At 39.5% G+C, this 21,158-nt stretch overlaps 3 protein-coding genes across 4 annotated transcripts; 1 reads left to right on the top strand and 2 right to left on the bottom strand.

Moving 5' to 3' along the window:
• The first annotated feature begins 73 nt into the window (after nt 1-73).
• Nucleotides 74-20,047, top strand: LOC117292218 (probable palmitoyltransferase ZDHHC4). 2 transcript variants are annotated; one of them, XM_033774182.1, is made up of 6 exons: nt 74-123; nt 856-1,003; nt 1,934-2,019; nt 2,860-3,164; nt 4,169-4,413; nt 19,250-20,047. In XM_033774182.1, exons 2-6 carry the CDS (start codon nt 872-874, stop codon nt 19,544-19,546), a joined length of 1,065 nt encoding a protein of 354 aa, XP_033630073.1. In that variant the 5' UTR covers nt 74-123; nt 856-871; the 3' UTR covers nt 19,547-20,047. The 2 variants fall into 2 exon arrangements, with proteins under 2 accessions (XP_033630073.1, XP_033630074.1); XM_033774183.1 differs by having other exon boundaries at nt 95-118.
• LOC117292215 lies at nt 7,209-10,636 on the bottom strand. Its single transcript, XM_033774180.1, has 2 exons — nt 9,970-10,636; nt 7,209-9,027 (listed from the first exon to the last, which is right to left on the bottom strand). The coding sequence occupies exons 1-2, from the start codon at nt 10,391-10,393 to the stop codon at nt 7,964-7,966; spliced, it is 1,488 nt and encodes a 495-aa protein (XP_033630071.1). The 5' UTR covers nt 10,394-10,636; the 3' UTR covers nt 7,209-7,963.
• Nucleotides 12,699-15,828, bottom strand: LOC117292216. The gene is made up of 2 exons (XM_033774181.1): nt 15,152-15,828; nt 12,699-14,070 (listed from the first exon to the last, which is right to left on the bottom strand). Exons 1-2 carry the CDS (start codon nt 15,516-15,518, stop codon nt 12,962-12,964), a joined length of 1,476 nt encoding a protein of 491 aa, XP_033630072.1. The 5' UTR covers nt 15,519-15,828; the 3' UTR covers nt 12,699-12,961.
• Nucleotides 20,048-21,158: the final 1,111 nt, after the last annotated feature.

The raw sequence follows: 21,158 nt of genomic DNA, 5'->3' as shown, positions 1-21,158 counted from the left end.
ATAGTTCAGTGATTATTTTTTGTTTACTTTTTTTAACACTTGAGGGCGCTGTTACTGTTGACCGATGAAAATAGATTCATGAAATGAAAGTCGTCTGCAAAACAGTTGCGCTCTCCCTGTGAGGTGAACTTCCCTTTTCTCCATTTAATGTTTGTCTTTTTAAATGATATTGTAAATGCTGGATAAAGTGTTAAACTATATAATGTTCCAACTGTCCTTCGTATTATCGAAGTGTGACCGTCCGTAGAATTTGATTTTTTAACATTCTTCTTGCTATCTGCGTACTGAAACGCTAGCTTAGTTAGTACATTTTTTAGCAATGAGTGCACACATGCAGGGAATGCACCAAACCAAAGTCGAGTGTACACTACCCATGTTTCGTGGACATGTGGTTTGGGTGTTCATCAGTCTATACTATAATATTATTATGAGGATTTTCCTTTGAACAAGTCTCTTGGATTTTCTTTCCCTCCCACTTAAAACTGAAACTTCTTTTCAATTCTTACGATTGTTTTCTTTCCATTATTATTGCATTGGGCTTGGCTTTAATTTAAAGACTAAGTTTGTTTATTCTATATTTATTTTTTTTAGATTAGAGGGCCTGGCTTTTAAGTTTTATAACCAGAATAGTATATTAATATAGAATGTAGTGAAATGCAATGAAATTGAAAAGTTTGTTTTTATGAATATGAATGTTCTATAAAAAATATAATTCAAGCACAATATTTTTAAGTAAAGGTCACAAAGCATTGAATTATACCATAAAAGGAGAATTCCATTTTCATTTATCAAAACCCGCATCAATTTTTGGGAAACCTTTATTTAAATTTACTTTTTTTTATGATTTCTTTTCAGGGCCGACTAATAACAAATGGCAGATTTTCTGACGTTGATAATTGCGTACATGGTTTTCTTCCTGTTGGCAAGCTATGTCATTTTATTGGGAGACAGTGAATATCATCGCCATGGTATTATTGGAAAGATTCGCCAAGCAACAGTACAGGTTTGTTTTTAGCTATAGAGCTTGAACTAACAAGGCATGCCACCTTGTGGAGTCAAATTTTTGAAATGGCCAACCATGTTAGTTTGTAAAGTAAGAGGAAAACCAACACTTTTGAGGCATATTTGTGTTGATCATTATATTTTACTTTTAAAATATCTGTCTCTTATCTTAGAAACAAACATTTTCGAACGCTTTTTTATTTACCAACTTGCCTGATCTTAGGCAACGTGTCACTTTAACAGCGATTTAATTTACTCACTTCATCAAGCAGTCTTGTTGACAGCAACTCCAAAGCTGTACCTTAACTTGATTCATAGAGAGTACCGAGGTCACTGAAGAATTGACAATTTGCTTCAGTGCAAATGACACCCAGTTGCTACCATTTGATGAGTTGTTCGTTGGAAACGCATTTTGCTGCACACAATGACTTCATGATTTGCTTTTACAGGGCGTGTCAAGAATTTGACCGTGATTGGTGATGTTTTTCACAACAAACAAATGCCACTCAAAAGTTCAGTAAAGCATAACAGACACTCTTCTGCTTATTAGAAATATAACAAATGAAAGAAATTGATCATTCCTAAGAGGATGTCTATTTTAATTAAGGTACTCATTTTGCAAGCTGTAATTTTACAATACTTGACAAAACAAATGTAAAGTAAGCAAATTATACCCTTTGCTACTTATGTAGATTCAGTCATGCATTACCAGTAACATTCCATAGACAGCTACAAACATGAGTGCCTTTAGTAAAACAGGCATAACTTCTCTTTGAAATCAATTTGTTTAATTCTTTTTTTCTTTCAGATAAGCAGAAAAGAATGCTTGTTTATGTGGTTCACTTGAGTTTTGAGTGTCAGTTGTTGTTTTGTTTTTAAATCATAAATCTCGGTCAACTTCGTTTTGACTCACCCTGTATTATTGTTCTAGACAGCAGTGTTCATACTTCGGATCTGTCTGCCAAGTCAAGTGCAGCTTCGCCTGAGCAATCTCATCACACATGTGTTTTTCACAAGGTAAACCTACATTCCATTTTGCACTGGGCAGAACAGTATTTTTAACCTCTTCAGGCACCATTTATTTTAGTGATAAACGGATCATGTGGACATTTTGCAAATGGCATGGCAACCCCCTCAAAACAGGTCCCACAGCACCCTAAAAGTCCTCTTTCCCAAACTAAAAACTGTGTGGTCCTGCGATCTTTCTTTTTTGTTTTTACATCTTTTTTTCTGAAGGTTTTGCAAGTGGTCAGTCGGCGCATGAAAAAGTAAAATGATTGTATTTAAAGAATGATCACACATTATTGATGTACAATTATGTCTCTGACACAGAATGGATCAACCACAGGACTATTAAAATATCCAAAAGATTTGGATATTTCAAAACCACGCGTTGATGGGAGCGCAGAACCAGGACTTTTTTTTCTTTCTTTCTTTTTTTTTTTTTTTTTTTTGGGGGGGGGCATTTTTCAAAAGTGAGAGGGGGGGGGGTGAGAAGGGGGTAGGCTGCGGGGGGGCCACCATTCTCTTATGACATGTTGCTGAGGTAGCGATTGAGATTGTTCGTTACATTTTATAATAAGACAAAAACACAATTTTTTGTACAAGTCTTCTTTTTCTTTTTAGTTAAATTCCAAAGAATACTTTGTTTTTTCTATCAAAGATGTATTGTTTGTTCATGTGTTTATTGTTTGTACTTTCAAGTCGTTGTAAGTAATCTTATCCAATCAACCATATTCAGTTTCAGTATAGGGGTTTCAACCACTGAAACCCAGTATTTAATATTCCAATATTTCCTTTTTCTTGGAGGCCATCCAAACCAATGTGGTTTCTCATCTTTCATTGTCTTTCCAACAGGAACCACTACATACAAGCTGTGTATGTCATCATATTGTCTGGAATATTTGTAGTATTTTTGAGAGAAATCTACCCCAGGGCTAAGGAATACAATCTGTCGACGATCCATGTTATATCTCCCTTCATTGGCATGGTGATGAACGGCCTGATTTTTGCAACCTGCTGCTGGAGTGACCCAGGTGTTATCGATAGGAAGAACTATGAGGAATGTAGCAATGTGTTTACGTATGATGGCGTTATGTATCAAGAAGGGGTACGTTGCAGCACCTGTGAGTTTGTCAAACCTGCACGTTCAAAGCATTGTGGTGAGCAGTTTACTTCTAGACATTTTATGCAACATCTTTTAACTAACAATACATTCCCAAGTTCCGTAAACAAAATCGCAGGCACTTTACTCGGGTGGGATTCGAACCCACGAAGCTCAGGAAAGTACCGAGTATAATAATAACCGTATTTATAACGCGCCTTTTGCCAAAGGATACAAAGCGCCAGGTATTATTACTGCAAGGAGTGGGGTGAATTTTGAGATATAAGACCTAATCCTTAAGCACCATGTAATGGTTTACAAGGTGCTGTTGCGCAATATGCTGCCAATCCAGCCAGGAACACCGGAGCGAACCCCTTCTCTTTTCGATAAGTGCACTGGGTTCTTTTACATGCGTTTTCACAACACATGGGACCAAAGGCTTTACGTCCCATCCGAAGGACGTCGCAATGGTTATGTGTCTTGCTTAAGGACACAAGTGTCACGGCTGGGGATTCGAACCCACACTCTGCTGATCAGAAACACCAGAGTTTGAATTCGGTGCTCTTAACCGCTCGGCCACGACATTCCCACAAGCACATACGGTGTATGGGTAAATCCTAAATTAAAATTCTTTATCCTAGGGATGCAAATTTCCGTCTCAGGTATTAACAATACATTGACAAACATTCGAGTCCAAGTCCAAAGTTAGAGTTCTGTGGGGCCCAATTGCATAAAGTCTGTGAGCACAAAAAACTTGCTAAGAATAGAATACTCTTGCTTAGTAAAAATAGATTACCTGTCAAAATACTGTACTTTTACCATTGATGTGACTGGTACCCAACTCATTTCTTGCTTAGCAAAGGAATTTTCTGCTGCACAGCTTTTTAAAATTCTTTATAAAACAGCTTTTAAAAATGTTCTTGTAATACAAGAACAAGCATCACCAATCAAGACTAAATATATACATGCTTTCGCCCTACAAATCAGTGATTTTCTTTGCATGCACAAATTTTCTTATCTTTTGGTGCGTTCATTTGTATTTTCTCCTTCTTCCTGATCCAGCATATTGTAACCACTGTGTCTACCGCTTTGATCACCATTGCTCGTGGATAAACAACTGTATTGGAGGCAGAAATGTCCGCTACTTTCTCCTGCTTCTATTCAGTATAGCAACTCTAACTTCCCAAATGTCCTACATCTCGGGTTGTGTCTTGCGGGAAGTTGCAAGAGAATCTGGAATTTGGAAAGCTGGTTACTACGGGACGGACGGTCAGTTCCACCAGGTCACCTCACTAATCGTTTTTCAGGTGAGTTTAAAAGAAAAACTTGAATTTTGGATTGAACACAGACAAATTAACTAGAGTGGGGCTTGAACCTGCGACCTCCAGATTATTGTGCTGATGCTCTACCAACTGATGAGCTATTGAGCCCTATGTTTGCGGTCTCCCTATTTTGTCAACATCTTTGTTTGGGGGTGCCAATCATGGCCATTAGCTTTAATTGATGTACAGCCATAGACAAGCCTGTATGCTTCGTTTTTGAAAAGGTAAGGGCACCAAGGCATTGTTTTCCTGTGTCAAGGGATTTCTAACTTCTGCTAGAGCATTGCAAGGGCACCATGGCAAAGAGGGGGCATGGATGCAATTGCCTTTGTTGCCTCAGTGAACACCCAAGTTTACGACACAACCTCGGAAGCGGCTGCAGAGGGATCATACATGTAGATAATGCAACTTTTTATTTCAAGCATCAAGTAATAAGCAACAAGGGAAATAAAAATATTGACAAAACAGGGACACCACCAACATCCATACATGTAGAGGACTAACAAGCTCAGTTGGTAGATCACCGGCTAACACTTTTATCTGGAGGTCGCAGGTTAAAGCCCCGCGCTAGTCGACTTTTCTTTGTTCAACATAATGTTACTTATTTAAAATAATCACTCTAATTAGGAATAACAACCACTTGGTAAACATGCAGTAATACGTGTATAACCTGAGTGTATAAAGGGCTGGTAGATGAATTTACCATGACAGTTTTATTGGATTATATATCCTTCGAAGACGGGGTATACTTTTGGTGATTGTTAAAGACCAGTATCCTCACTTATTGCATCCCAACAATACCAAACCTTGTTTCAATACCAAACTGTGAAAATTTGGGCTCAATTGTCCATTGAAGTTGCAAGTAAGTAATGAAAGAACAAAACACTGTTGTTGCATAAAACATTTCAGATGCCTGAGAAAGGCTTTATATCCGAAGCCTCATACAGATTCAAATTTATGCGTAAAAAAATCACCTATTTCTCTATCATTCAAAACTAACAATGTTTTTTGACAGTGTTTTTAGTAGCTCTCCACCTCTCTTACCAAGTAAAGTTTTTATGGTCATTAACTTGTAGAGTAATTACCAAAAGTACATCTTGCCATTGATATGTCCTGTATGCACACAGATCTGATTATAGTAAAAAATGATTTTCACTTGTTCCTCTTACATTGATACAAATTTTTACAATGACGATAACGATCACTTAATTACATCCTGGTTCAGATCTAAAAAAAAACAATGTTGCGTCATAGGCCTAAACAACAAAACTTTTTGGCTCTATATTATGAGCTCAGAACTGAATGCACCCAAAGATAAGCAAAGTACAATGTGTTTTTTTAGGCCCAGTATGCTGCAAACAAAAACATTCAAATTCAGCATTTACTAATACTACATTACTGCTACAAGACTTTTCTCTTTCCTGTTCCTGTTATAATATTATTAATAGTAAAGACTTGTAACGCTCACATATTCTGAAGTCATGCGCATATCCCAACTTTTGGGAACCGTCTTAAAGTATATATATGAGTTTGTCTCATTCGCGTGTTAGGGGGTGCATTCGATTAGCTTCCCTGGGTTGACCCCGATGTGGCGTATTTTATTTTTTTCCAGGACGAACGTGGGCACATAAATTACCCCAGGTTCGTCCTGGAAAAGTCGCCTATTTTGTTTTCCAGTACGAACGTGTGCAGATGTTTACCCACGCTCCACCTGGAAAAAAAACCAGACGCATCATCACGTGAGCCTTCTCGTTGTGACGTCAGTGCATCTCGGGTCAGCCCCAAGTGACCGAGGTGCACTGACGTCACAACAGGAAGGCTCACGTGATGATGTGTCTGGTTTTTTTTCCAGGTGGAGCGTGGGTAAACTCCTGCACACATTCGTCTTGGAAAACGAAATAGGCGACTTTTCCAGGACGAACGTGGGGTAAATATGTGCCCACGTTCGTCCTGGAAAAACAAAAAAAATTGCCACATCGGGGTCGACCCAGGGAAGCTAATCGAATGCACCCGTATAATATTAATAGACTTGTAATGCGCACATATCCACAAGGGTGTTCAAGGCACAGTAAACCAAAAACAAAACAAAAGAAAACAAACGCAACAAAATTAGTCGTGAAAACCTGTGACATAAACTAGTACGGGAACTTTCTTGAAGAAAAACTACTTTCCTTTTCAAACTAAGATAATAAAAATTAATCCCATAAATCCTCATAGAAAGACAGTTCTGAAGAATGAAGAATAGAAAATGAAGGTAAACTATGTTTACATAGCATTGCTTGCGTATTATTTCTGGTATGATACGTGAAACTTATAGCGGCTATTGTTACAATTAAAAACTTGTATTGTACTTTGCAAGGTTAGATGCATATTTTCTGCCCATCACTCAGTAAAGCAATGTACATTGAACCAGACATTCCTAAATATTGGCATTAGAAGACTACTCCTCTAGCATGCTCAGTTTAAAGACAGTGGACACTATTGGTAATTGTCAAAGACCAGTCTTCTCATTGGTGTATCTCAACATATACATAAAATAACAAACCTGTGAACATTTGAGCTCAATCGATCGTCGAAGTTGCGAGATAATAGTAAAAGAAAAAACACCCTTGTCACATGAAGTTGTGTGCTTTCAGATGCTTGATTTCGAGACCTCAAATTCTAAACTTGAGGTCTCGAAATCAAATTCGTGGAAAATTACTTCTTTCTCGATAACTACGTCACTTCAGAGGGAGCCGTTTCTCACAATGTGTTATACCATCAACCTCTCCCCATAACTCGTTACCAAATAAGGTTTTATGCCAATAATTATTTTGAGTAATAACCAATAGTGTCCACTGCCTTTAAGCATTTTTCAACTGCTCTTTCTGATTAGTTGCTCTTTTACTGTACAAATAAGCTACATATCCAAAAGATGGTATTTCCTCCAAAAGATGGTATTTAGTGCCATAAAGTAAAGGTATGTGATTAATACACCATCTGTTTTTTTTTAAAATGAGATCGCCCGCCTAACATCACAAGACTTGGTGGTCACTAGGTGAGGGTTACAGAACAGGTAACTGATTTGGGCTGTTAACCCAAATTATCTGTTACCGTGGGCACATTGCCACCTTCTTTAGGGGCTGAAAAAGTGGTACCCCTTTACAGTCCATAAAGATGTAGGCAAGGGTTTCCATGGGCACATTGCCACCTACTCCCAGGACTGAAAAAGTGTTACCCCTGTACAGTCCACTAGGAGCTTGGCTGGTAGAGCAGAACACTACCTCCCAACCTTTTATGGAGCAATTATGGTTAGTGCCTTGCTCAAGGGCACAGTGTAACGACTGGGATTTAAACCCACACTCTGCTGTTGACAACACCAAAGCCTGGGCTTGACGAGCAATAGACCGCTCAACCAAGACCACGCCACAAACACCTCAGGATGTTATTTGACGCAAGGCAATATTGGGAAATAGCGGTTACTTTTACCTCATGTCTGTGAAGTTTGTACCTGAAGGTACATTTACACTACAGGTGTTCATCTGATAGTCGTCTTCTATATCAAGTTCACATTGGTCAGGTTTTCAGATTTCGCACCCCAATAATCAATATTCTGGTCTGCAAATTTTAAACCGAGAATGAGTCCTAAAGCAGAAAACATCAAAGTTGGCACCTTCACTTTACGCATCGGTGACTGCTCCTGACAGAAAACCATGATTCTATCCCAGAAGTCTTCATTCGGCACGGTCCTCATCTGACTAATACCTCGCTTCAGCTGCATCCACAACCTGTTCAAATTTATCCCACCAACTGCCACAAGAGGAAGAGCCAGAAACATAAAATCCTCCGACCAGATCAAGAAATCAAGATGGTTCTGAATCCTACTCTGACGAGGTGAGGTGGAACCAGTAGTATTGCTAATCCTTGAGTAGTTCCAACTTATCTGCGTTGTGAAGCCCCAAGTAGACACTGCAACAATGAATATGATCCAGATGAACACCAGCATGGACATGCTGCCAAGTTCACCTGCATACAAGGTCAGGCGACGTCTGCATACATCAAGCGATCCCTCATGCCGCCGGAGGAAAGCCAACTCTAGATGAAGCTGCTTCTGAAATGAGATCCTCAGGAGTAGCATCAGATAACAGAAGGCACCAAACACCAACATACACACCAAGCCGACATCAAGAGAGATTTGTGTATGAACCCCGTCCGATGTGGATTGGACGATGTCATAGAAAATCACCATTCGGTACACTCCATTCAAACAAGGCCAAAGCAAACACACAGCAATGAAGAGCTTGTGTGGTAAGCCATGCTCCACCAGTTCCAAATACTGTAGGCGTTTGACAATGTATCTTATATTGAGTACACTAGACCAACAGAAACTTCTCTGCCTACCTCGCATCATATTGTAAATACTAGTGAAGACGCTTAAGAGAGGAGTCGAAACAGTGAAGAGTAAGAATGTTGAGTAGCTGATGAGGCGTATTATCTGCTCTCGCTTCCCCCAGTAGTTTTTCAAGTAGAAGCTAAAGTCATAAATGACAAGAGCAAGCAGGGTCAAAGGCCAGATGATTGAGAGTATGGTGCTTCCACGATGGTTCCAATTATCAACACCTACAAATAGCAGAATAGGGGATCACAATTATGTGAAAAAAACTGAGGCATATAATACTCGGGTGGGATTCGAATCCACGACCTTTGCAATTCTAGAGCAGTGTCATACCAGCTGGACCCGATGTCGCATGCAATTATGTTCTCTGTGCAATACTATGCGGAGGGCATTATTGCATATGCAATAATGTCCGCCGGACGGTTTTGCATATGCAATCGTGTCCGCCCGGACGCTGCTGCATAATGCAATTGTGTCCGCCCGGACATATTTGCATATGCAGTTGTGTCCGCCCCCCGTGCAAAACCGTCCTTGCAGTAAATTAAACGCCCTTGGTCAACGGAACACATTCGCAATTTTTTTTTACAAGTGAAGTTTATGTCATGAATGACATGGGAAATGTATGTCCGTTGGGTATTAGCTGCAATCATAAAATACGTGAATATTCATGCTACATATATGTAGGTTCAGTGCATATACGCTCGCTTACGCGCGCACATACATGTACAGTCATGTACATGTCCGCGGGACGTTTTTTGCATAGCCCTGGACACGATTGCATATGCAAAACTGTCCGGAGCGGACAGTATTGCATGGCAGACACAATTACATCCGACACCGACACCGAGATTCCCCGGTAGCTGGAGGCAGAAAATCCTATGTTTTAGCAGCGGGTACCGCAGCTATTTAACATCGGGGACAAAGAATGATTAGCTCAGCTGTTAAAATAAATTTCAAATGGAAATGGGTCATCTTATTCGATGAATTTTCTGAAGCTCACCAGCTAAAATAAAACAAACGGATAGAAACGGACGTGCTGGAACTATTTAAAACATTCTCAGTCATTAGATATTTCTGGGCTGGATATTTACCCTCCTATTTGGATCATCTCATCTCAAATTACTACACATTGATGACACAGAAATGCACCTTGAGATAAAACTTACCGATATCAGTCTCTGTGTAAGGCCGGAACCTCCCCCTGCCGTCAAACCATTCGCCCCGGCACACCACACAGGCGTCACTACGCATCAAGCTGGCCAGGTCCAATGGTTCATCTTCGTTACTCTCCAGCTCACCCGGGTACAGGAGCCCCTCATCACTACCCAGTTCCTTCTCTTTAAGAGCTGAGAGGAGGCATGAAGGACACTTACTCCTCCTCACAATGCATTGGCTGTTGTTGAAAAGCCCAATGAACTTCAGCAGGAACCAGACGAACCACGGCCAACGTTTAACTCTGCAATTTTCTCCATCAACAATAACAGCCTGGTAGTTTTGCGCAGGCGCTGGGATCATGTGGACTGGATCGCTAGGGCCCCTTGCGAGCAAAGGGATGTACTCACTTGTAGGTCTGCCTTCCTCCATCTTCATTGGAACTGTGAAATGAAAGGAACTTGCACTCTGTGGCTGAAGCTATTCGATTCATCCAGGCCACGCCTTATTACAATGTGAGTGCAACTTAGCCAATCAGCACGAGTGGAAATCTGGTCACTGATATGATAGTTTTATGTACTGTAGTTTTGAGAACCTCACTTTTGTTTCGATAGTTGGTTTCCTGTGTATGGATAAGCTTAGCACAACCAAATAATGCCCAAACATACCAGCCAACCCGTGGCGATCGTACAACCTGAGACTGGTATCCTGCTCATACCTGCTAAAGCAGAAACTTGTTAAGCAATATTTTGTGCTTAAGCAGCTTTAAGAAATTTGGCCCTCGTCTCAAACGTGAAACAAAAATCCACCATGACCTTTTGTGAACGGTTTATAATGACACTTTGTTTTATACTCTTCAAGTGCAATATTTGTCCAAATCAGAACACGTTCGGTGACGTCACATTTCTATATGGTGTGTGCATAATATGTGTTCATAACGTTTTAATATAATCCTGAATTTTTATGATATTGAAAACGACAATCGACGTAATGCCTCTTGTCATATAATACAGATTATATTACTCAATAGGCATAGCTATAGTTTTTTTAAGAAGAGGTCAAAATAGTTATGATTATTTACATTATTTAATTTAATTATTATTTTGTTCAAAGAACTCGGAAACGTACTGATGAGATACAGTCAGTATGAAGGCAATCACAACTGATGTTTAATGAGTTGTGCTTTATACGAAATCATTTGTATAATTGCAACAACGGGGCTGTTAAAATCGACACCATTGGTGTTGTCACATACCGAAGAGAGAATCAACATTTACAACATAGGGTCATATTTCTGTCAACACAAATTCATTGGTGTTGTTTTCACACCATATGATGTAAAAGTTTATTCTTTCTTCGGTATCTATGCACTAGTGACAGCACCCAGAGTCTCAAGTTTAACACCCCAGTTTTTGCATTGTAACCTAGTTTTAAGGGGAAACCCCATTAAAAATAACTGCAATCAGCATGTGCTCTATGTTGGCAAACGTAAACAAACAGCTTTGTGTTTTGTGTACGACTATTTCTAATTAAAACTGCCTTGTCATAAAATCGATATCCAGATTTACCCTCATGTATGACAATGTCAGTATCAGTTCCTCTCTACACGTGCTATAGTAATATTCAGTTCAATTCAATAAAACATTTTGTTTCCACGTTTGCACATGAAGGCATCATCCTAATAAAAGCCGAGGCTTGTGATAGATGTGCCCGTTACAACAATACAATATTATGTAAGTTATAAACATACATTTTCCGTATATAATAATAATATAGGCCTTACCCTCCTACCATTTATATACATTTTGAGTGATTATCAGTTAAAACCAGCATTATTATACCTTTAAAAACAGCATTATATAACTTTACATCACTTAAAGGGAAGCAAATTGAAGGTATATAGGCCTACGTTTGGTAACCACACTCAAAATAAATTGCAATAAAAACTGTTGGTATAAAGAAGCCTACAGCTTTCGATAGTATGAAACATTTTGACGAACATTTAAAATCAATATAATGTGTTTAAGTAAAAAGATATCAATTTGTATGTATACACCAAAATTTGAATTTGAGAAATGTTAATTTTAGTAACGTTTCTCAGATTGTGTATTCCTATAGTGGTTATTTTTCCGGCGTGGACAAATTCGCTCCGGATTTTCAGCAACATCTATAAAAAAGAGACCCATTTGAAATGAAATTGTCACATGTTAGTTTTATTTTGCACATCTGCATCATTTTATTCAAACAAATGAACTGTTCCAAAAACCAAAAGCTTGGATCTGGAAATGTACAATAACGAAATAATAAAAAGGCTTGCGTGCAGGAAATGATTTCTGATGGAAAACTTCCTTTCATTTTGCAAAAGGGTTCACAACCTTTAAGAGGGTTTTAAATATTTACATTAGGACTAAGCCCTGAATAGATCATTGTTTCCGTTTGAGGTTTTTATTTGTACATTAAAATGTACAAATTTATTATTGTATTACAGCGAACGTATTTTCCATGCTTTGGTGTCTTATAACGCCAGTGCGTGGAAGGACGTTAAAGGCACTGGACACTATCAAAATAATTGTAAGCATAACAACTTACTTGGTAGCGAGCAAAGGGGAGCTGTTGAAAAATATTGTGAGAAACTGCTCCCTCCGAAGTAACATAGTTTTTGAGAAAGATATTTTTCTTTCATTGTTTTCGTGCATCTTCGATGACCAGATCAGCCCAAATTTTCACAGATATATATTTTTTTGATATTAAGCGTATGTTAAGATACACCAAGTCAAAATACTGGTCTTTTACAATTACCAATATGTTCAGTGCTTTTAAACAGAAACTATTTTAAGTTTTATTGTACATATCATATATTTAAAATATGAAACAGTTTCCCGAAGAGGGCGAACTTCAAGCAGGTAGAATAGTTTGACTTTAAAATGTTTAATGTTCAGTTTTGAAACATCGTAACCATCCTTTGACCCCAAGTACACAGTTTAATGGATATCATCATGCAGTTTTTCAACCAACCGAACTTGTATTATAGGGGATACTCGGAAAGAGTACGACTGGTTTGTGGGTATGGGACCAGAAAGCAATGTTTTGATCGGTGAGTTTCAACCCAAGGAAGAGCCCCAAAGCAGAGAACATCAGCGTGACGGCCTTGACTCGGGTGACGGGACTTTGTTCTTTACAGAACTTAATAATCTTATCCCAAAAGTCACCGTACTCCTCGCTTCTCAACTTACTGATACTGCGTGTGTACTGCACCCATATTCGGTTCAGATCTATCCCACCTACCGCCACGATAGGTAGGAGAATAAACATGGTATGCTCTGACCATATAAGTGTCTTGAGGATGATCATGATCTTGACGTCTCTTTGAGAGGGGGTTGAAGCTTTGCCTTTCGGGGCATAGTCCCAGCACACTTGGGTTGTGATTGCCCATGTGGAGACAGCAAGCATGAATAGGATCCACACCGAGACGAGCCTGAATATGCTACCGAGCTCCGCTGCGTAGGATACCACGCTTCGCCTACAGACATCGACAGCTCCAACATGGCACCTTAAGAAAGCTAACTTGTGTCGAATCTGATTCTGGAATGAAAGCCTAAGGAGGAGCATGATATAACAAAAGGCTCCAAACACCACCATTCCAAGCATACAGACATGCAGACTAATGAGAACATGAACCTCATCTTGAAAGTTCCGTTTGACTATGGCGAAGTAAAGCACAATACGAAATATCCCGTTTACACTTGGCCAGACTAAACACAGCCCAAGGAATGCTTTATACGGAAGGCCACTCTCGCCCAACTGCAAGTGCTGAAGGCGTCTAACAATATACCGTATACTTAGGGCGTGGTACCAGGTAAAACCAAGATCCTGGCTCAGTCTGGGGTTCGTGTAGTTCATCACGATGTTACAGACATTTGCTGTGAGACTCAAAACTGGTGTGACTATGATCGAGAGTAAAAAGACGGAATAGCTGATGAGGCGAATGATTTGGTCCTCTTTTCCCCAGTAGTTGATCATGTACCAAAGGAAGTCGTACGTGATGAGGATGATTAGTATGAAGTGCCAGACTATAGAGAGTATGGTGCTTCCACGATGGTTCCACTTAGCCACACCTGTAACAGTAAGCAATGCGAAGACGATCAGAGCATATGATCGAAACATCGAGTCTTTAAAGGAACACGTTGCCATGGATCGGACGAGTTGGTCTATAAAAAGCGTTTGTAACCGTGTTTTATAATATGGATTGAAAGATCTTTTAAAAGTAGAATACAATGATCCACACAAATTTGCCTCGAAATTGCGTGGTTTTCCTTTTACTCTGCGAACTAATACGGTCGGCCATTTATGGGAGTCAAAAATTTGACTCCCGTAAAATATTGCCGACCGTGTTAGTCGACGAGGTAAAAGGAAAACCGTGCATTTTCGAGGCATGTTTGTGTGGATCATTGTATTCTACTTTTACAACACCTTTCTACCCATATGCATTTTATAACAAACGCGTACAAACGCTTTTCAAAGACCAACTCGACCGATTCAAGGCAACGTGTTCCTTTAATCATAGGTTGTTTAACAAGGTTCTTTAACAAGGTTCTTTTCAGAACCACGGGGGCAACGAATGGCTCTTGGTCTTAGAGCCCCTTTAAAAGTTCCCCATAGACTTAAAGTGTTCAATTGTAAGTGCACTGTGCAAAATGGAAAACGGTCTAGCCCTATCATAGATGGAATTCCAGTGCTGTTTATGGGTTTATTTTATACATATTATTTATAAGTTTTTAACATTACAGTTATTTACCTCTCTGTTTTGGGGGTTGGAGTGCAGGGTGGATTGTCGCCTCGTGGGTTTGAAACTTGTGTATTTTAGAACGTTTAAAGGCACTAGGCACCTTTGGTAATTGTCAAAGACCAGTATTCTCACTAGATGTATGCCAAACAATTGGTCTCTATTTGTCAAGAGATTAATGAAAGATAAAACACTCTAGCTATATTATTTCATTGATAATTTACCTGTTTCTAAAAACAACCACGTTACTTGAGAGAGAACCGTTTCTCACAATGTTTTAAACCATCAACAGCTCCCCATTGCTCGTACAAAGTAAGTTTTTATGCAAAAAACCCCAACTATTTTGAGTAAGTATCAACTGTGCCAAGTGCTTTTAAGATGTTCCAGATAAGCTTTTGATTTCGACAACTTACCAATATCAGTCTCCGAGTAAGGTCGGTATCTTTCGCTGCCGTTGCTCCACTCACTTCGACAAACCGCACATCCACTTCGAAAATCAGGGTCGCTATTGACTGCCAGGTTTCGGCACACGTCGCTCTCCGAACATCCCTCTTCCAAATCTGCGGTCAGACGGCAGATATGACACCTTCTAGTCGCCACAATATGCCGGCTGTTAAACAGACCGATGAACCTCAGCAGAAACCAGACAAACCACGGCCAATGTTTGTATGCCCGTGGTTCTCTGTAGGTCATATAAGTCGGGTTTCTTCCATACCCGTTCCCTGTGTCTTGGTGAAGCAAAGGTCGGTACTCACTTCGAGAAGTTTCAGAATCAGCCATTATCGAAGTGGAGAGCGGTTGGTGGTCAAAACAAAGTATGGGATTTCTGTGCAGGACTTTCAGTTTTAAGCAATATTCTAAGCCAAATGATTCGTAATCAGTGTAGTTGTCATTTTCCCATCGTGCAGAAAGGCGGCGTTACACCTTTATTTTCGATATGTAGGCGGACTTTCGGTTGACTTTCATTTTGAAAGCAGTTGGTTTACTTTCATTTTGTCCTGGTGTTTTACAATCGATGAAATTATTGTCGTGTCATTTAGGGAAATGTATTCCTATCCGGAAGCCGCTGATACGCGTCACGTGAACCCCAAAAGTGCTGACGTATCCGTATCCATATATCAGGAGACTTGCCAAACCTCTCTAAATATGGTCCGGTATTATGCCATATTATAAATATGTACACTAACACTGGACATCTGAAAGCTACCACTTAGTTTAAATCTTTGAATAATTTATAAACTGAAGTACCTTTAACATAGCACAGCATTTGGATTTTGCTTAGTTGGGATTTCAATCACAATATAACGACAGGGCCGCTAGAGATGCTTATTTTTTTTCTGCTGAGCATATATAAACAGGACAGTTTTTACACGTGACTTTTTCTTTTTAATATAAGCTATTGGGAGACTTTGGCACGGTAGGTATTTTAAATGGAGCCATTGGTAGACTTTGGCATCACGGTAGGTCTGTTAAATGTACATAATCAATAAGATAGCTGCTCTTTTGCTAAACGACGGTAAACCTATCGGCACTAATAGTAATGAGTTATTTGGTAGAGTTATGTATAATGTTTTCATTGGACCAGTATGCATCTTCCTGTTCCGGGAATTCCAAACCAAAGAAGAGCCCCAAAGCAGAGAACATCAACGTTAGTGCCTTGACTTGCGTCACGGGAGACTGCTCCTCGTTGAAGGAAATGATCCTATCCCAAAATGCTTGGTGCTCCACACTAACCAACTGCCTGATGCTACGCTTGTACTGCATCCACAAAGGTTTCAGATCGATCCCACGTATGGCAATGACAGGTAACAGTACAAACATGCTGTTCACAGACCATATCAGTGCTTTGATGGTGTGCATGATAACAATTTCTTGGTGAGTAGGAGACTCGGTGGCTTTAGTCAGGACGAAGTAGTCTAGGCATATCTGAGCGGTGAATCCCCACGTGGAAACAGCTATGATAATATTGAACCACACGGATACAAGCCTGCAGATACTTGCGAACCCCTCCGCGAATAACGCCAGACGCCGTCTGCATAAATCAACATCTCCCACGTGCTTTCGGAGGAACTCTATCTCCAGGAGAAACTGCTTCTGCAGTGAGAGCCTCAGGAGCATCATCAGGTAACAGAAGGCGGCAAACACCAGCATTCCAACCATACCTACATTGGACGTGATCTGAACATGGACTTCTTCCTCGTCTACGACACCAACTAAACCATAAATAATCCCAAAACGGTATGCACCGTTTACACATGGCCAGATTAAACACAGCCCCAGGAATGCTTTATGCGGAAGGCCTCTCTCACCCAGATCCAAGTGCTGAAGTCCTTTAACAATGTACCGTACACTGAGAGCACGGTACCAACCGAAACCGGAGTCAAGGACCAGTTTGGGATGTTTTTGATTCATGATAACATTAATGACATTCGCCGTGAGAATTAAGACCGGTATCAACGATATAAAGGTCAAGAAGACAGCTTTGCTGATAATTGGCATGGAACTAGTATCTCCATCTTTATCCTCCAAGAGCATCTTGGTGTACCCATACACGTCCAACATGACAAAAGCTATAATGACGATAGGCCAAACGAAGGAGAGTATTAGGCTCCCACAGTGGTTCCACCTACTGACGCCTGTAACATGAAAACAGTCATAAAGAATAATTAAATTACTGGTTCAAGTTTTGACACTTTTTTAGGGTGCCCTTTACCAAGAAGTATGCCTTGGTGCCCCTGTCCTTACATAAACGAAGCATACAGACTTGTCCTTGGTTGATGGACATTTATGTAATTTAATCTGAATATAAATGGTTTTCCCCTATGTACCGATGTGTGTAAGCACTGTTTACTCAGTACTTTCCCGAGTCCTGCGTTAAAAAATATCACAGGCATATATACTCGGGTGGGATTCGAACCCACAACCCTTGCAATTCTAGAGCAGTGTCTTCCCAACTAGACTACTGAGATTATATTATCTATTATAATTTAATAGACTGATTCAAAGCAGCTGGCAAAGGATTTTTGGACTTAAAGATGATAGTATATCTACATTCTATATAAAAGTTAACTTTAAACAAAATGGCAATAAAAAAGGTCCGGGGTGAAGCAGCAGCTTCTGTTCCCCAGCCTATATGGACGGGCGGAAAAAATGACATGTACATACATGAAAAGACAAGACCCAAAATGGGTGTAAGACAGAAAATAAGGCCGTTGTTATATTCCCATTATTATTATACAACACTACTTACCTATCTCGTTCTCTGTGTATGGTCGGTACTTGCCCTCACCGTCAAACCACTCAGTTTGGCAAACAACACATTCAGCCTCAACCATAAGGGGTCCATGGTCGTCCCCTTCTGATTTCTCCAGGTCGTCGTGTGAAAGGTGACCCCAGTAGCTACTCACATTTTCACCCTCGATGTATGGCCGTCTGGAAGCGGCAGCCAAACGGCACCTGTGACACTGTCTGACTGTCACAATATTGCGGCTGTTGTACAGTCCGATTAACTTCAGTAGGAACCAGACGAACCACGGCCAGCGTTTATTTTCACGCAGTTCTTTGGAAGCGTGGATTTCCAGGTTGAGCAACGGGATAGAATCATGTGAAGTGCTCGCTTTGCAATCGGCCATTTTGAGTTGGTCCTTTTTAAAATCAATTAATATTAAAAGTCCTAACAACTCTAACGTATCGTGGTTTTAGGATACAACCATGAACACTGTTCACATCACAAAGTGTTAGCTAACTAATTTTTACCACCATCAACAACTATGTGGCGTTCAATATTTGATATGGAAAATTCTCGTTCAACAATGCACCGTGTTTTATTTCAAAAAGTGCTTATTTAAGAAAGGTTAAATCTACTTTTGTTCATGATTTGAATTACTTTGTTTCGTGACACTTTGTGTTTCGATGTTGATGTAGGCCCACCCCATGCTTGCTTGCAAGGTTTAGGTACACACAACTCAATATTTTGGGTGCTCGTTTTCGTTTTCGTAAAAAAATACTCTTGTATGAACACGTTCTATAAAAATGATTGACATATCAAAATACGAAACCGTTGGTTTCATTCCATAATAGATTTCCCTCTTGCGTGTTACTCCAGTGAGAGCGAAAGTTTTATACGCGTGCTATGGGGGTCCAATTCCCAATATTGAAGAGTCTGCGCGTGTAACCAATACGCATGCGCGTAATGGTACAATTACTTTTCAGCTTTTTCAGAGGCATCAACATGGCTTATTATCGTCTAATTTGATGATCAAAATAAGACAATTGTATCTAGATCTTCATAGTTTCTGTCCCCTTTTGACTCAGAGAGTTGTGAGGGTGACGTCATTATACAAGGGGGTCTTTTATGTAGCCTGACCTGGCATTTTTTTTAAGTGCTTTTCTCTTGGGAAATGTTTTCATCTAAATCTGGAAAAATCTTTGAGGATGATGACAATTCTATACTTGCCATTCATTGTTTTATCTGTTATGTTTTTTTGTTTCAATTCCATCATTTTTGTCAGCATCTGTTTATGCAGCTACCGGCGGTAGTTTTCTTGATGACGTCACTAAGTCTTCTGAGCATCTTGATCACCATCTTTCTCTTCTATCACCTCTACCTGCTGCTCACAAACCAAACGACCAATGAGAGATACAAGAGGTCAAGGGTTATTGGTGACGTCAAGATGTCAAGTTCTCAACGATCGACTAAGAGGAGGAGCCGCCACAGAGGGGGCGGGGCTTCGTGGAATTCTGTTGATGTTAGCTATAACAAAGGATTAGTGCGGAACATTTGGGAAGTTTTATATCCTCCAATATGAAGCCAAATTGTATACAGAGCAACACTAAGTACAGGGCTTAAATCTTACACTGGACCACAAGCTAATGGCCATTAGTTTAAGTGTCATGCCTGTAAAACGATTGACTGGACAAGTTATTGTGTTTTTCAATTGAATAATAAAACCTCTCACTGTGTAATATTATTTTAAACAAACAAAACCTAGTCATTGTTCATATGTTAACTTTGAGTTTGATAAACACCTTTCAATTCTATTTAATAATGAAGTATGTATACTCATAAAGACAAATGAGATAAATCTTCTTTTATACTGTTTGTCATGTGTGCTTGTTCAAATCAAAGAGAAAAAGTTCCTTGCTCTATAAAAGAAAATAGGAGAATGCATGTTAAACTGTCCTGTTCTTGTAAGAGAGAAATTCTGGGCATGTAAACATTTTGGACAACTAGTGCCTTCGTCTTGTGAATTTTCCCCAAAATTATAAGTAAAGTGATAATAAACCTTTATTTATGCACATCCACCACACAGAAATGTCTCATGTTTTTTATTTTAAATTTTGTGTTGAATTAGTGGGATTTGAACCAACATACGACCGTTAACTGCCGTGTGGCCAGGGAGATCACACCAAAGTTTACCACACAACCTGGGAAGCGGCAGGCGTATAAACCCAAAGAACTTATTGGCCAGTTTCTCCATTTCACTCATCCTGCTCCCATGCAAACTTATACGTCCTCGACCTTTTGCTATCCTGCTAATTTTCTGATCAGAATAATGATAACGTTTTCAAAGCACAACATTCTGCCTAAACAACTGTATGAAATCGGGCACAGATGTTGCTGGTGACGTCACATTTTAACCAGAGACCACTCGGTCGAGACTGGAAGAAATATGCTATTTTGGTATGAAAGGCGGTAATGCCATTTGTAAAGAAAGGTACGGAGCTCCAGGAGTGCCATCCCACATATTGAGATACCGACATAATTTATCTCATCAAGACGACTTATTTCGTGGTATAAGTTAACTTACCGACATATTTTATCTAGCTTAGTCGACTTATTCAAAACAATTAGTCGACTAAGCAACATAGTTTATCTCACCAAGTCGACTTAGATAAAACAAAAAGTCGACTTGCTGACATAATTTGTCTCGCCAAGTCGACTTACTGAGAGTACTAAGTCGACTTACTGACATAAATTATCTCGCCAAGTCGACTTACTGAGGGTACTAACTCGACTTACTGACATAATCTATCTCGCCAAGTCGACTTAGATAAAACAATAAGTCAACTTGCTGACATAATTTTTTTCAACAAGTCGACTTACTGAATGTAATAAGTCGACTTACTGACATAATTTATCTCACCAAGTCGACTTAGATAAAACAATAAGTCAACTTGCTGACATAACTTATTTCGCCAAGTTGAATTACTGAGAATATTAAGTCGACTTTCTGACAAAATATGTATCTTCAAGTCGACTTAGATAACATAATTAGTCGACTTACTGAGAGTACTAAGTCGACTTACTGACATAATTTATCTCGCCAAGTCGACTTACTGAGAGTAATAAGTCAACTTACTGATAAAAATTATCTCACCAAGTCGACTTAGATAAAATAATAAGTCAACTTACTGATA

Source organism: Asterias rubens, chromosome 7, assembly GCF_902459465.1.
Source record: "Asterias rubens chromosome 7, eAstRub1.3, whole genome shotgun sequence".
Taxonomy (NCBI): Eukaryota; Metazoa; Echinodermata; class Asteroidea; order Forcipulatida; family Asteriidae; genus Asterias; species Asterias rubens.
This window is presented reverse-complemented; position numbering and strand designations above follow the sequence as displayed.

Coding starts and splice junctions, on each gene's coding strand:
- LOC117292216 (XM_033774181.1), bottom strand. CDS start 15,518: ATGGCTGATTCTGAAACTTCTCGAAGTGAGTACCGACCTTTGCTTCAC. Junction 14,071..15,151: donor TTACTCGGAGACTGATATTG/GTAAGTTGTCGA, acceptor TTACTGTTACAG/GTGTGGCTAAGTGGAACCAT.
- LOC117292215 (XM_033774180.1), bottom strand. CDS start 10,393: ATGAAGATGGAGGAAGGCAGACCTACAAGTGAGTACATCCCTTTGCTC. Junction 9,028..9,969: donor TTACACAGAGACTGATATCG/GTAAGTTTTATC, acceptor TGCTATTTGTAG/GTGTTGATAATTGGAACCAT.
- LOC117292218 (XM_033774182.1), top strand. CDS start 872: ATGGCAGATTTTCTGACGTTGATAATTGCGTACATGGTTTTCTTCCTG. Junction 1,004..1,933: donor TTCGCCAAGCAACAGTACAG/GTTTGTTTTTAG, acceptor TTATTGTTCTAG/ACAGCAGTGTTCATACTTCG. Junction 3,165..4,168: donor TGCACGTTCAAAGCATTGTG/GTGAGCAGTTTA, acceptor TTCCTGATCCAG/CATATTGTAACCACTGTGTC.